This window comes from Argiope bruennichi, chromosome 4 (assembly GCF_947563725.1).
Source record: "Argiope bruennichi chromosome 4, qqArgBrue1.1, whole genome shotgun sequence".
Classification (NCBI taxonomy): Eukaryota; Metazoa; Arthropoda; class Arachnida; order Araneae; family Araneidae; genus Argiope; species Argiope bruennichi.
In genome coordinates this window covers 142,675,615-142,692,902 of record NC_079154.1, presented here as the reverse complement: position 1 = coordinate 142,692,902, position 17,288 = coordinate 142,675,615, and the positions used below count along the sequence as shown (strand labels likewise).

Genomic DNA, 17,288 nt, shown 5'->3' with positions numbered 1-17,288 from the left:
TTATAATTGAAAGGAAATTTTGTTTATGGTTCTATTCCAATACTTCAGTACATTCGGCATCATTTCGAAACTGGAGTTCCAATATCATTGAAGTTGAAATGGTAATGTTAAAATCTTTGGAGATATCATGTATTGAACGAATGTAAGCAGCGTAAAGTTCTGGGATGCATATTGCAAAAGCATCGGATGTTATAATGCCTCTATACATGCAATCTCTTCGATGCTATTGAGAATTGTTTCATGTTCCTAAGTGATCATGTCATCCTGCGAGCATTGCTTGTGATCTTCCCAGAAGTTGTGCATGGAATGGACGGTCTTATCTACCTATCCAACTTCAATTCCTTAAAACATATATGGGATGCATTGGGGAACGCATGACATAGCGTTAGCAAAAGAACCTTTGTAGTGACGTCAGAGAATGAACCTTATATTCTTCTGGATAATCTGGTAAAGAATACATACGATCCATCTTCTGCGTGCATTACAGTGAGAAGTGGATGCTAAGTTTACCAAGATGACATAAAAGAAAGGAAGTCAAATTTTTATAATCATTTTGCTTATCTTTCTAAAACTATAAATTAGAATATTTTCATTTTGCACTCAATATTTCTAATATATTATAATAATTTTGTTATTTTCCGCATTATATCCTACCTATACGTTTATTTGCATTTTACATTTATGGCTTTAATGCAATAAATGTAAAATACAAATTTACAAGGGAAAAGATAGTACTTTACAGCCAATTACCAAAACATTACTCGATTCCAGTTTTCCTAATTACAATTCCCCCCAAATGTTCTGCGGGAATAGAAGCTGAAAATAAACCTAAATAAATATATCTAAAACGTCTTTGAATGAATTCGACCTGGCAACGGATCAGTATATCTTAAATATTCAAAAAGATTGATTAAATTGTTCCTAAATAATAAGTAACACAGCAAGTTTAAAAGCAATTATTAAAATAAAATTAAAATGTGTGAAGACATTTGGAATTATATTTTTAGAAAATATAATGACTGATGTTCATCATGATTATTTTAGAAAGAGGGGCGAGGGCATTAACAGTCAGCAAGCTTATAATGAACCTGATGAGATCAATGGAATTCAGATTGATTTTTATTTTTCTAATATATTAAAATTTCTAAAAATAACTGTTCGAATTTTTTTTAGTAATTTAAACTATTAATATTATATCAAATATTTCCTGAGCAAGGACCTTCATTAAAAACTTTCGAAATTTTTGAAAATCATTTTTGATATGTCATTATGTTGCTTTTTAGATGAATGAGTCTTTCTGTACAACAAGTTCTTTATATTGTTGTATCTTTAATATTAACAGTGGAAATGCTTCTTCTCTGTCTCTCCGTGGACGCATTACAGACCAAACTATTGAAGTTAACAAACCTTCAAACAATTTTTCCATACTTAAAATTAATTAATCAGAAATGAAGCGAGATTTCGATAGTTGCTGTGAAAATTCCTGAAAATATTATCTCACACAATGATAACCATATTTATATCGCAATAAGAATTCAAGCCATTTTACACCAAAATAAAATTAAAATACTCATCTCTTAAATGTTATATTTAATTGCACAGTTTGCTGTCATTTTAATATTTTTTAAAAATATCTCTTCGAAGGATCTACAGCAAAAGTTTCATACATTGAAATTTTAAATCAGACCTCGCTTCATTCAAGTTTTAAATTGTTTTTCTTCTGTCGAAAAAAGCTCCCCGTATGACTTCTCGGATCAGGCTTCCCTTTACTCAGAAGCAGCGGAAAGATCACTTTATATCACGCGAAGATTAGATTCTCTTTCTCTCTGGCCTTAAGTATAAAGTAGTTTTCATTTCAAGATTAGATCTTTCATGCCATATTTATGAAGCATACTTCAATTATTTTAAGACTTTCTAAAGCTATAAATACTTTTTATCGATTCATACACATTATTTGACAATGAATGATTTATTAAATCATTCCTATAGAGTTAGAATGTCATTAAACTCCGAATCAGATGAAAATTTCATAAAGAATTCAATATATTTTCATTTATTAAAGCTTGAAAATGAATTTTTATTATATTTTTTTTAATGCAACATCTTTGTACTCGTTGTCTTCATTTACTTTCAAAGTAATGTTTTTGAATTTTTTTTTTAAAATTTCATTTCATTTCTTATAAAAATAAAGATTTTAATCGGTATGCTGTTCACTTTTTTATATATTTTCAGAGATTTTGTTACTCTTAGCTAAGCTATTTTCTTGCATTGAATTGAAAGAATGGAACTTCCCGAATATTTTGAGTATATTTTCTTCATAAACAGTGCGTCTCAAAGGCTCGCTTGAAAAATGCGTTTTCAAGCGCAGCGCTAATATTATGATGGAGAGGTGGGATATCAAATTTTCTTTCTTGGATTTGAGATATAAATTTACAACGAAAATACATTTATTCCAATCTCAAAAAGTAGTCAAAATATCCAATGAAAGCTTGTTACTTTGTCTACATCCTTACCATTAAATGTAAAGACCTTTTGAATACTTGACACACATTTTAACTGGATGATGTTCCCGTTATTAATCTGCTAACAATATCTTGAACAGGATTGTCAGAGATTTGTTAACGAAAGAGGCAGTAGGAAATCTCATGCGCATGCGCAAAAGGCTTAAGAAATTTAAAAATGAAAACTCTTATTTGTTAGAGAATTAGAAGCGAATGTATTGTTAATGTTAAAAGCATCGTTCCTTGTGATCAAAATTATGAACTGAGATGGGTTTGAAATAAATAATTATCCCTTAATAGAAAAAAGGGATTTCAAATAAAAAAAAATGGATGATAGAAATAAGTAATAATATTAGGAATCAGCGTAAATATAAAATAAAAATCGTATACCTCAGCGGATAAACCTTTGCTACAAGCAAGCATAGATAATGTAAATAAAATGTGACCATCTCATAACTCATTCTTATACTTAGCTTTATTCGCAAGCCGATCAATCAATACATTTGAACATTATATAAAAAAAACCTATCACAGTTTCTAGACACCAAAATAAAAGTTGGGATTTCACATCTGATAATGACGCGAACCAAACTGAGTCGGCGTATTTTTAACTTCGTCCAGCGGCAATGGACAATGATATATACTGATTTAATTTATTTCCGTTTCTTCCAATTCGGTTTAATTTATAGCATTTCTAGACTATCTATTAGACATTTCAAAACACCAATAGGTTTACTGCGGTTTCATAAAATTGTTAGATGAACAGAATAGGGCTCTCAAAGCTAATTTATCTTAACAAGTCCAATTTTACGTTGTCATTAATTACTATTCTCACGTTCTTATGGAGATACATTTGTCTTTTCTCACTAATCAAAAAAGTATTCTCATACTCTCAGGACACGCTCATCTGTGTCAGAAATGAATTTTGCGGCTCAAGTAATGGTTTGAATTTGGGAATGAATCAAAACAACGAAATATATACAAATATTAAAATGAGATCTTTTTGAAGAAATGTTACTTTAGTTCTGAGAAATAAGATTAAAAAATACTTTTTATTAAATTCAACTAATTTATTTCACAATTTTGTGCCACGGAGGACCTGTCCCTCCAAGTTCAGAAAAGGGAAACTCCGTAGTTGTGAGGCAAACCACTTGAAGAATCAAAGGAGAAAAAAAGTTGCATAATGTACAGGCACAATCAAATTTGAGATGTCCAGAACTATAGACATTATACGAAGATATCTATGGAGACTACATAGTACAGCATACTATGGACATTAATTGAAGGAATACAAGCATGTCGAATGAAGAATGCTGGCAAATTCTTCAAATAGCTCTTTCATTACAAAAATCATGTTTTGCTTGAATCTTTATCATGGTTTTTATACAAGTTCGAATTTATTTCAGAATAACTTCTCTTTCTTTTCTATCAATTGATTAAAAAAGGCATTCTTAATATCACTCTGGTGATTCGCTGCGGTGAGTCTTGCGGCCGATGTCTGGTCTCTTTCCCCCTGGAAGTAATCAGAGGATAATGTCAATTACCAACTCGCACCCAGATTTATCGTGATGTTCATTGCTATAAAAGCAGTGTGGTTCCTCTCTTAAAAGTTGCAACTTCTTTCTTGTCTAATCAGGCCTCTTTTGGGTTCTTCCGTGACGTTACGGGGATTGATCAAGGCCGCTGGAATGGAATCATAAAAGTGATTGCTTGGGTAGAATACTTTTTTATTGTTAGTATGATATATTGTTCCAATGGAGATTCGCTGCTTAAATGTTACATATTTTTCAACGCAATAAGAGTGCTGCTCATTCTTGAATAGAATGTGTGTGTGAGAGAGAGTAATGATAGATGGAAGTAATGTAGAAAGTAGATAATAATGATATTTCTAAATCTAATTTAAATATTAATTCATTTTCAAATTTTCGACTTAATATTGACTTCATTCTAAAATGCTCTCTCATTTCCTGATCAAATTTCAAATTTTTTATTTAATTAATACTACACATAGCGTGTATATCATTAACTTATAAAACTGTTGTCTAAGGATTTTCTCAGGCTCCGTCTGAAGGGCTAAACATCCTTTATGCTTGCAACATTCTTTTAAATATATCTAAATCTCACTGTCCTAAATCGACAGGTGTCAAAGAACTCCCTATCAAAATCATTGAAGGGAAAATTTGGGTCTCTTTTTTGCTCTTCTGCTCTTGTATCGCCATAAAAACATATAAACGGACGTCAGTTTTATCATCGCTTCTTGTACGTCATACGCTTCCCGGATGAAATAAATCCTAAAATTTCATTTCTTCTCTTCAGCCACGCAACTGCTTATATATATATATACATACACGTGCACATAAATCGCTCTTGCTGCATCATGTTGTCGAAAGGCAGCAGTCAAATGTAAATGAAGCGTCATACGAATACAATATTTTCAGACTCCTTTATTAATGGAGATGCAAAATATTATTAAAACTTCACGGGTGTGGGCTTGCCGTGGGACTAAAAATTCCAAAGGAAAGAATATGTTTAAGATGTTGGAAACAAGCGTAATTGAATGTGTAAGTAGATTTAGCAGTCTCCATTTGGACAACTTGCGTCATGAAAACTGTTCATGTGTTCATGTCTTCGAAAACTATTATCTTACCAAAATAGTACTTGTATTCTAAAGTTCAAATAATTACCTTTTTAATATATTGATTTCATTTCCTTCATTTTCCCCCTTTATTTTTAATATTTTCAAGATTCTCTTTGGTTTTAATCTGACACAATGTTATGATGAAATTTAAACTCGCCCATCAAAATTCTCATTTGTCAGCGTTAAATGATTGAGAGATTTTTTTTAAAAAAGTGCTTTATTTGGATAATGCTTCCGAAGTAAAAGTTTTACTTTCTCTCTTATTTCATAATATTTATGCCTTTTTAATTTACACCCAAATAATTTGTTATAGACTGATTCATTTCTTTCATGTCGTATCAAATGAACAATGTTGAAATTTAAAAAAAGTAAATACATGCCACGCTAATCGATCCACTGCCTTAAAAGTCGATAATCTTGGTAAACGAGCTGATAGTCAGAGGCGATATCAAAGAAACTAGAAGTTATCTGTTAATATCCTGGCGCGTCTTGCCCAAATGATTTTGGATTCCTTATCTTTCAGGAGGATAATGAACATGACGTTATTTCAAATCTTTATCGAAAGTGCTTAGAAATGTCAGATGGACCTCCTTAACGAGAAATGATGAATATAAAATTTACATTAGGATTACCGCAAACATAAAATGCTTAAAAAGATATCCGACCTCAGGGTTGTAGCTTCACACTGGTGTGGTGTAGAAGTATGAGAATAGAATTCAGCCGGAAGAAATCCTTTTCCTAATCAAAATTAAGAAATCCACCCCTGATATTGTTTGCTTAAAATCCTACAGGATATGCATGAAAATGTTTCGGACTTTCTTTAAACATATATTTTCTTTCTAGTGCTACATTTTATTTCTCCTAATCATTGCTATTACAAAAAAAAAATCACTTTTAAGTGGTTCTTTTAAAAAAACTCCATATGATGTTTTTCGGCATATAAATTACCAAAAAGGAATACAATTTTACTGAGATCTCTAGTGCTGCACAGGGAAAAAAATATTTGTTTCAGTAAATTTATGCAGTTTTAATTTGCAAAAACAAAAACTATCTTTGAAAAATATATATTTTTTTACTTTACGTTTCAATTTCGAACATTACTACGAAATTAATTTAAAATAATTCACAATGATGTCTGCTAAATTCTGAAAATATTTCATTTAATAAGATCAAAAAAGAAATATTTATCTAATAAATAAAATAATATCAAGATTTCACAAAGAAAAAAATTCTTCCCTTTTCCTGCAATAAATTTATGTGATGTTCCGTATCTGCATCGTTTTCATTTAAAAAATACCTATCCATCTATTTTCCGTTCAAAAAATATTTATTTACAAATATATAATTTTTTGAGAGTATAGAAATAAGGATAGCACACTCAAAAATTTTAAAAATTATAATCATTTACATTTAAAAGAAATTGAGAAATTCAAATTTAATAATATGTGTGAAATAACTTATACATAAAGCATTCATGATGCTTTCTGCAATCTTGTAAAAAATTTTTTTTCTCATTAACAGTTCTTGTTCAGTTCATCTCATTCGAAGAAAAATAGTCTTTCACAATGGCTAAAAATAAGCATAACCATCACAAGAAAATCATTAAAAAGTAAATCTGTTTTCCCGAGAAGAAATATTAAGTGTTTTATTAACGATGAGTTGCGGCAGAAAGAAAAAGTCACTCATGGTATTGTTAAGAAGAGTAAATATAAAAAACGACAAGGAGGCAAAAATAATGATGGAAAGAAAAATCCCTAAAAGTAGGAAGTTAATTTAGATGCTTGCTGGTGTGAGAGGCGTTTCAGTTGTTTGCTCTTTATTCTTTATCGTCTGTTTATGATGTAAAAAATTATTGACCTTTTTCTGCTTGTGATAAAATGTTAGAATTGGTGTAAGCCGTCTACCGTCAATAAAATGCAAATAACAGTTTTTGTTTTTCATTAAAGTACTTAAAATCATGAAAGTAATTCGCTTTTGAGTTAAATATTCATTGATTTCAGTGGCAAGAAAATAACTACTGGCTCTTTTTTCTCCTTTCCTTCTTGCCTGAAACTTTTAAGTGTCACTTTTTTATGCTATTTTTTCTTTTCTTTCTTTTTGCGTAGTAGTAAAGAACACTTTTTACAAAAAAGTATTTTAAATTAAGTCAAATTATTATTAGATTTAAAAGTTAATATTCAAATCTTTAAAGCTTTCGAATTTTACTAATTCGGTATTTACGACAATTGGAAAACATTTTGGGCAATTACAAAATAATCATCAGTATTAAACCCTCTGGATTTCAAAAATATTTTAATTATGAAAATATGCTAACTTCATTAAAAACGGAATTCTTTAAATTTTTTTATTTGAATAGTTGGAGTAGATTTTTTGTCAAGCAACATACATATATTTTGTAATCATTTCTCTCAAGTGACGTCGGAATAATCACTGGCTATTTCTGAAAACATCATTAGCATAGTTTAAGAGCCCAGCCAATATATCCATCTGTGACCTTTAAAAGCAATTTGAAAGTAAGAAATCGCAATGCTAACTTCATTAAAAACTGGATCAAGATCTGGAGAGCATAGCGGTCACCTAAAAAAGAGGATTCGTCGTAGAATCATAATGGCTAATCCAGTGTCTCTCTTGATAAACCTCTTCCATTTAACGGACGCTGATTAGGTGAAGAATGCGCATGCTTGGCATCTGGCAGCTTACATGGAAAAAAAAGAAAATGTAACTTCTGCTTCGTCCCCGCTGAGTATTAAATTATGTAAATAATATTTTAAAACTCATATAATTTCAGACAGACTTAATTAAGACCGCTTTTAATTTCCCAATCTTTTGTCTTCATTCAACATCAGATATTTTTCTTTATGTGGAAGGAAGTTAAAGACAATCTACGATGAAAAGAAGAAAAAAAAATTATGTAAAAAAGAATAAGGAAAAATCAATGGTTAAAATTGGAAAAAAAAAAATCAACCATGTTTTGACAACGCTAATGTTAAGCGTTTGAAGTATGATGCGATTGTTCCACTACAATGCTCTTAAATTTCAAAATAAATGTTCAAGTTAATCTAAGGCTGAGATAGAGAGCATATTTATACAAATTTCAGTATGCATGCTTTCAATAACAGGCGACTTTAACTGGTTGTAAATTGATAAGAAGTTCGCACAGCATAAAACTGGTAAGGACGCCGTTATAGGAATCGGAAAAAAATTATTTTATCTACTCTCCAATACATGTTTTTGTGTGGTGTTGCGCTAAGATGATGGAATATTCAAATTTTGCAATGCATTAAAACATAAATATTTTCTTACCCAGTCATCCGCTTTTTTTTTTTTTTTTTTTAAGTTAAGAAAAGTGTGTTTTATTATTTCCAGAATCCTATTAAAAAATTCCTGATTTTTGAAAAATTAATTTATAGGAATAGAAATGGGAAAAAAATTATTTTATCTACTCTCCAATACATGTTTTTGTGTGGTGTTGCGCTAAGATGATGGAATATTCAAATTTTGCAATGCATTAAAACATAAATATTTTCTTACCCAGTCATCCGCTTTCTTTTTCTTTTTTTTTTTAAGTTAAGAAAAGTGTGTTTTATTATTTCCAGAATCCTATTCAAAAATTCCTGATTTTTGAAAAATTAATTTATAGGAATAGGAATGGGAAAAAAATTATTTTATCTACTCTCCAATACATGTTTTTGTGTGGTGTTGCGCTAAGATGATGGAATATTCAAATTTTGCAATGCATTAAAACATAAATATTTTCTTACCCAGTCATCCGCTTTTTTTTTTCTTTTTTTTTTTTAAGTTAAGAAAAGTGTGTTTTATTATTTCCAGAATCCTATTAAAAAATTCCTGATTTTTGAAAAATTAATTTATAGGAATAGGAATAGGAAAAAAATTATTTTATCTACTCTCCAATACATGTTTTTGTGTGGTGTTGCGCTAAGATGATGGAATATTCAAATTTTGCAATGAATTAAAACATAAATATTTTCTTACCTAGTCATCCGCTTTCTTTTTCTTTTCTTTTTTTTTTTTTTTAAGTTAAGAAAAGTGTGTTTTATTATTTCCAGAATCCTATTAAAAAATTCCTGATTTTTGAAAAATTAATTTCATTTACAGGATTAAATTTTTATTACTTTAAATTTAATTTTGTCATGCTGTCGTGTCGATTCACAGATTAGATATTTCGGTGAAATCATAATGTATATTTCCTATTTTGTGAATAATCGCATCTCAATTTTATATATATATATATATATGCAGTGTGACTAGGGTTTGACGGTTTTTTAAAGTAATTTTGTCACATTTGAAAACCGGTTTGTAAATTAAGAAAACCGGTTTAAATTAAACACTGAAATAAGTTTGAAATTATTATATGATTTAGAAGAACGAAGACAAGTAGAATCAGCAACTCTTTTGCTGTATTTGCAAAATCCACAAAACATTTCTAGTTCAGAGAAGAAACTGTACTGTACTTTCTGTATTTCTACTGTACTTTCTTTAGCTTCAAAAACCGAAATTATTAAGTTATCTGGAAAAATATTGTCTAGAATATCTCCAAATTCTTATGTGGAAACCGATTCTGATGAAGAGCAAATCGAAGAAACGACTCGTCAGAGTAATGCTTTTTTAAAAGAAGCCACGGAAAAATCAATTCATAAGTTTCTTGAAGATCCTGAAGAAAAATTTTCAAATCCAAAGACACTGAAGGCTGAATTTTCATTATTTGAGGCAACGAATAAAAAAGCAAAAGGTTTAGATTTGTTGTTTGATGCCATGAAAACTATAAAATCAAGCTCAGTAACTAGTGAACGAGCCTTTTCAATTTCAGGCAATATTGTGCCCAAAATAAGAACAAGACTTAGCCGCCGTTCAGTAAATATTTTATGTTTTTTTTAAATCCTATTTTCTTAGAAGAAATTAAAATGAGTGAAAATAATATAAATATTATTTGAAATTTTTGTTTGAGTTTTCGTTATTTTGTGTAAGTAATATATACATATGTAAGCCTTATTTTTTTTAAATATTTTGACTTTGATTTTGATATTGATTTTGTTTTTTGTTATTTTATACAAATTAAATTAAATATTTTCCCTATTCTATTTTTTTTTTAATTCGAAAAGCGGCTAAAACCGGTTTTTTGAAAATATTTAATTCGAAAACCGGTTTTTCAAAAAGTCGATTTTTGTATAAACCCTCGTTGTGACCTGGTTTCGAGAGTTAATGTAGTCCGCATGTGTCTGGGAGAAGAGGAAGATGTGATGGGATATTAATTGAAATATTCATCCGAATTTTTCATGAAATTTTTTCTGACAAAGCGTAGAACTGCAAATAAAATTAAATTTTTCATAATTTTGTGAATCAACTTTCTTGCGTGAATTAAACAAACTGTCTTTGCAGAAATTTTACCTGCAAAACTATCTTTAATCTAAATTCGAAATGAAATCTAGGGGAAAAGTGTTCTTCTCTCAGCTGGGCTTTCATAACAATAATTCTATTACGGTCGATTTTTAAATGAAATTAAAAGTTTTAAACTGCAATAAATAGAAGTTAAAGGCCGGTGTCCTGGCATAGGGGTAACGCGTCTTCCCCGCGATCTGGGCGCCCTGGGTTCGAGTCCCGGTTTGGGCATGGTTGTTCTTCCTTTGTTCTATCTGTGAGATGTGTGAATGTGCCCTCCTGTAAAAAAGGGTTGTGCAAGCGAATGAGTGATGCGTGAGTGGCAAAGTCGTACTCTTGGCCCTAGGTGGCGCTAGTATAAAAAACAAGAGACGCTCCCCTCCGGCTTAAGTGCCATAAGAAACAACAAACAACAACAACAGAAGTTAAAGAATGAGTTCTACTTGATATTACTAATTTTTTTTAATTATTTCGGATAAAAATGCAAATGAAAAAAAAGTTAAGCTACTGTTAAAAACGAATAGTTAAATTAAACATCCATTTTTCTCATCTATGTTTTTTGTTGTGCGAAGTTTTAGTCCAATGTTTATATAATATATTCGAATGTTGTGTGATTAATCATTTTTGAAGTAAATAAATATTTGTACTTTAAGCTGCAAATAACAAACCTAATTAAAAGTGCATATAATCATTCTTTTCAATGTTCGTGATATCACACATGCAAAAAATAATATTCATAAATGTTGCACTTGTCGCAAATGTGGGTACACAGTAACATTACCACTTTCTATATTTCTCTTTCATCCAGTCTTTATAAAACTGAATCACTCAGAATCAAAGCATCACTACGATGACCAAAATAATGCATTTAATAAATGCATAGATGAAATCAATTTCCTGAGTTTGATTATGGAGAATATAAAAATTATGTTGGTTGTGAGCACCAGGTGAAAACTAAGGGACGAATCACTTGCAGAATGAATCACTGTGAAATACCAATCTCTGTACATATATATTTTCATAATAAAGAAAGCCGTGCGTATATAGACGCGACACAGACCTGAAAGTTTGATTTAAAACTGTCATAGCGCATACTTTAAAAGATGGATGTGGGCACCTCTGCACGATTTTTAATCATTTTAATTAGTTTAAAATTAAGAGAAATTTTGGCATTTTCTCTCGATAACTTCCAAAAATATTACAGCTCAAACTCCATTTTTACATCTTCTAAAAATTCCGAAAAATTGTCTTTCCAATAGTATCAGTTTTATGCCTAAGATTTTTTGTCCATTTTTAATCAGTTTCAAAAATTATGCCAGGCATATTTTACAACAACATATTTCACATTATTTTCATTGTTTCTAATATTATTTCATCCTGTCCTTTCTTTTGTATTATCATGATCCAGTTTTGAAGATCTGGCTCGTTTATCCATGTTGAATAGGCTTTAGTATAAGATATGCTTTTAATAAAAATTTCGAAGTTTTATTGCACTTAAAATTAAAATAAAGACTGAAGTAATTGTGAAATTTTTTAAAGGCACTCATTTTTAAATATCGCCGCTCCTTAAATCTGTATAAAAATTTTTGCAAAAGCTACACGGCTACCGCTATCTGCCACTAACATTTGTGGTACAGAATCGTGAAGTCTTCATTCCTTTTCCAATTGATGATTCAAAGTGTTTTTTCCCATATACTATTTGCTTGTGTTTATATCAATTACATACTCTCATTCCACCACCATTCTTCGCGTTTTGTATTTTTATGGCAGAAATCCTCACTCATTAGAATCGCCTTAGATCGTCAATGCATCGTTTCAGTCACCCATTAGTTCGTTAATTACACGCTAAAGCTTTCTATATTCTCTTCTGCCTCTCATTTTAATATACTTGGGAAATGAATTGACTAATGGAGAATCAAAATCTGCTACCATTCTTTTACACACACACACACACACACACACACACACACACACACACACACACACACACACACACACACACACACACACACACACACACACACACACACACACACACACACACAAAACTGCTTGTAGAAACCATTTTTAATTCAGGTTGGCAAATATAGTGAGACTCTAAAAAGACAAATAAGCTTCATTCCATCAAATAATCCATTAACTGTTGGTCTAATTTATGTGACAGAAAACTGGATACAGTTATTATCCGTTCATGAATCGTCCATACACGTCTCACACATAGTTTGTTATTGGAGGAACTCACCCCTCGATGTACAATAAGGCAATGTCGATTCGGTATATTCTATTAGAATGTCCATGTTTTAACCCCTCTTTGCATGAATCTATCATACAAATATGGTGATGAATTTGGTTATGAAATATATTGTTGTGAATCAACTTTCTTGCATGAATTAAACAAACTGTCTCTATATAAATTTGACCTACAAAACAATCTTAAATCGAAATGAAATCTCCTTTCAACTGGACTTTCATAACGATAATTCTATTATGGTCGATTTTTAAATGAAATTAAAAGTTTTAAACTGCAATAAATAGAAGTTAAAGAATGAGTTACTAAATTCTTTTTATTATTTCGGATAAAAATGCAAACGAAAAATAAAAGTTAAGCTACTGGTAAAAATGAATAGTTTAATTAAATATCCATTGCTGTGTTTCTTGTGTGAATTTTTAGTCCAATGATTTGATGGAAATTTCCATCATAACATTTAGTGAACAAAAAATTGTTCTCAAAACAGGTGTACAGTAAATTGGTTGTTTCTGGCAACTTTTTTTACTACTATTGCGTAATAAGGAACGAAGCAGTATAAAAAAAATCAATCATTATAGCGGGTTTGAATTTGTCATTCCGCTGTTTGTTGTGGTTGGAAGAAACGTATGATTTCTTGAATATTTTTTATAACTAATCTGACAATTTTTTGCTAATAAAAGCGATAATGAGTGGAAAAGTTTAGAAGAGAGAGACGATGAAGGTTTTGCACTGAGCTTAGCATGTAAATTTCTATTATATATTTGTACTACGGCTTTTTTTAAACATTTTCTTTTAATCTAGAGCATGAATTATATCATCCTGATGTATTTCACAAAAAAGAAGAAGAAAATCATGCAAAGAAGGATAAATTCTCAACGCATCCATTGATTGCTTCTTCAAAGATGAAAGTCATTTTACTCATGTCGAATTAGAAGAAATTTTATTTTCCTAATTTTTTTTAGCGCACAAGAGGGTGTATTGTTTCCTTGCTTTGATTTATAAATTTCTTTTGATAGTTTAATTTTTTTCAAAGTACATTATGGCAGCATTTTCTATGTTCTAAAGACTTTTTAAAATAAAATCCAATAAATTATTATCATTGTATTATTTTTTTTCCCTTTCTGAGATATCTTACATAAGGAAAAAGGGAATTTTGAATATATAGAAATGGGCTTCCATTAGTAAATCTGAAAGAGAATCCGCGCTGTGAAAACAATACCGGAAATTGAAGAAGTCGGACAGATACTGAAAAGAAGGCAGTTCAACACCGCAGAAGAACGCTAGTGTAGATGTGAGACAAATTTTAAAAAGGAACTTGTTGAAGATAACTAAACTCTGATGAGCGCGAGAATGTCAGAGATGAAATGGAGGAAAGATCATGGGTTATGTACTGGGTAAAAGTAGAATCCGAGTGCTTCTAATCCTATTGTCCGAAAATATTGCGATTGCAGGAAATGAGTTCGGTTTCTACTCAGATTCGCCGGGTATCAGAATTGCATCAACGGTAGAGTGCAACCTCTAGAATCAATTGACAGGTAAGATCTGAAAGGTTTCATTCAACAAAAATGAATCGAAAAGAGATTTGCGTATGTTGGGAAAAGTTAGGAACAATATTTATTGGGGAAAAAAGAAAAGGTATATGAAAAAGTTTGGATCCTGAGCTATGAGTTTATAAACTAGTATTCAACAAAGTTGCTGTATTTTTATTAACAAATGAAAAACCATTTACACTGTCGAAAAAGCTTTTTATAACACAATGTTAGAGTCATTAAAGGAAACCCTATAATGGGAAAAATGAGCATGTACGATTTTACAAAATTAGAATAGGGAAGTGACTCGGTGAAGTTTGATTTGTATTTCTTTCTTAAGCGTCGATCTTTGAGAAAGCTCGACGCTTCTGATTCTGATGACAAATTCTGTCTTAGCTTGATTGTTTTTCTCTAACTTGCTATTGGGCAAAATACCGAAAAGTTGTGCTGTTAGACTATTATATTATTATAAATCGTATATGGCAACTCTATAATGAAGGGAACTAGAACGTTTTCGATAATGAAAATTGAATCCTAAGAGCCATCACCGGCTACGGTACAACCCTTCCCAAAGGAAATACATCCTGTCATCGACGGGAGGTAGCCACACCCACCTTTTCGTATCCTCACAAGGATGGCGAGAACCAACCACCATGGCGGAAGCTTCTCATCCTCCATTGCGAGTTGCCCCCCCCCCAAGAACAATGTCTTAAGATAAAAAAAAAGCAAAAAAAAAAAAATCAATCACAGGAGCTCCTGATAGATTCATTATTAAAGGATAATTTAGAAGCATCCAAATTTTCAAGCCTATGCAAACTATACTTTTCTGAAATCAGTAAAAAGTCTCCTATTTTAATAGACCAAAATTTAAAAATCATTTTTTTAAGGTACAAATGTTCCCCCAAATCTACACCAATGATTGCATGGTCGGATGGATGTTAATACTTTCTTGCAGTTACATTCTAGTGAAATATTAAATTGAATGGAGATCTTTTGAACATTTCGCAGGTTCTGCCTGGCCTCTACTTAGGTAGCTTCCGAGACGGCAAAGACTCTGAACAGCTGCGCAACAATGACATCACTCACATCGTCTCTATCCACGACACGGCGAAGGAAGTCGTGGAGGTAAGAAAGATCTTTTTTTCGCCTCATCTTAGCTTCGTGACTCTCGGATTGGCTCATTTCGAAATATATAGTATTTTAATCACTCACGTACGGAAATTTGACTGCAATGAACAATGTACCAGGAGCAAACATTATTCAGAATCAGTTATTAAAATGATTAAAAAAGCAACAACTTAACAGCACTAATGATTGTGTTTACAGAAATTTTATAAAAACTAAAATGACCAGATGTCCTGGATAGATGGGAAAAGAGGGATTTTTATCTTTCTCCACAAGTTTGAAAAGCATTCCGTATTTATCTCCATTTCGAATGGAAAAACAAACAAACAAGTTACTTATTGAAAAATTTTTAAAAAAATTGTGAGCAACGCTGGCCTAGTGGTAAGACCTCGGCTTCGAAACCGGCGGCTTCTGGTTTCGAGACCCGGTTCAGTCGAAGAGCCACCTTATAAGTGGGCTTGATGCATGCTAAATCTGTCAAGTTCAAATACCCTCACTCTGTTGTTGTGTGGAAATTGAGAGGAGGGGAGGTGACAGCTCAGGTTTTGCCCTCGTACTTAGACTGCGGTTCAACATTATCCCCAAATAGTTCTTTCATTGTTTTAAAACGAATCGTTAATGTAACTAAATTAAATTTTTTAAAAAAAATCGTCCTTTCAAAGAGTCCCTTTCTTTAGGTGAAATGCCATCTAGCACAGGATCCATTGTCGGTGAAAAATGTGTACGTACCGGAATAATAAATATGAGAACAAAATATTAAACCGGTGTACGCTTATTTTAAACAATCGGTTTAATTTTTTTATAATTTAATTTTTATATAAAAAGTTGAACTTTAAAACAGCCATTTAATAAATTGTAGGTTGTGAACGCCTTGTCCGGTATATCCGCTGAAATCCAAGAACTTGGAAAATGTAATGAAATATAAGGGAGTTTTTGGATGGAAAAAAAACTCTCTTTTAATCCAATTGTGTTACACTCACGGTGCTGGAACAATTGTTTTGATTCACAATATAAAATGCTCACGAAATCCGATTGCCTGATAGAAAACGGTGTGATAAGATAAGGGAAGCCCTGATGAAATGATGATGCAAGAAATAAAGACCCGGAGACATAATTAAAAAAAATCAAGAAATAGGTGCAAGAAATTTTAAAAAATCAAGAAATAGGCGTCAAACCAAGTTTAAGGCTTCGAGATGGGTCATCGCTATGGCGCACCGACGGAAATGGATATCCATATCTTCCGATCTCACAAAAATGAGTTTTGCATCCTCTTAAATCTCAAAAATGACCGATTTAAAAATATCACCAAAAAGGTATCATTTCATTTTCGTACTTAGTTTTCTCCATTTTTAAAAATGTAGTAGACAATTTGTAACAATTTTTAGTTTATGAAATTCAAACTCACCCATTCAATCGCTTTTGCTATTGCTAAAATTAGGATTAAAAAGTGCCTTCTTTGGGCATTTTTCACTTCACTTTCGCATTTATTTCATTTTTTTTTTACCACTTTCGTTTTTATTTCGTGGTATATGCACTTTTTAATTTCCATGCGCTTTCATTTATTTTAACTTATTCAATTAAATTCATGTCTTTCATCTTTATCAAAAAACAGAGAGATTTTTTTCCCACATTAATATTTAACAAATCAAAAAGTCAGTTATCCCGGCAAACCAGCTGATCATCAAAAGCAACTGGTATATTAGAGAAACAGTTATTATTTAGAAAACGGAGAATGCTTACGGAAGGAATTTCGGCGAGAAAATCCCCTTCATTAAGATAAGACATCTGAAAAAAATATTCGACGCTCTGAAACAAATTGTTATTACTTAGAAATGAAGTGTGAAACAAAG

General features: G+C 31.1%; 1 protein-coding gene across 2 annotated transcripts in view; it reads left to right on the top strand.

Moving 5' to 3' along the window:
* The window catches only part of LOC129965844 (dual specificity protein phosphatase 22-like), a 46,194-nt gene that overhangs the window by 5,468 nt on the left and 23,438 nt on the right, over positions 1 to 17,288 (top strand). The window contains exon 2 of one of the 2 annotated variants that reach the window (XM_056080062.1): positions 15,322 to 15,438. The exons of the other annotated variant lie outside the window; for it this stretch is intronic. Within the exon in view, the coding sequence (XP_055936037.1) occupies positions 15,322 to 15,438 (117 nt within the window). The remainder of the gene's footprint in view (positions 1 to 15,321; positions 15,439 to 17,288) is intronic. 2 annotated transcript variants of the gene reach the window in all.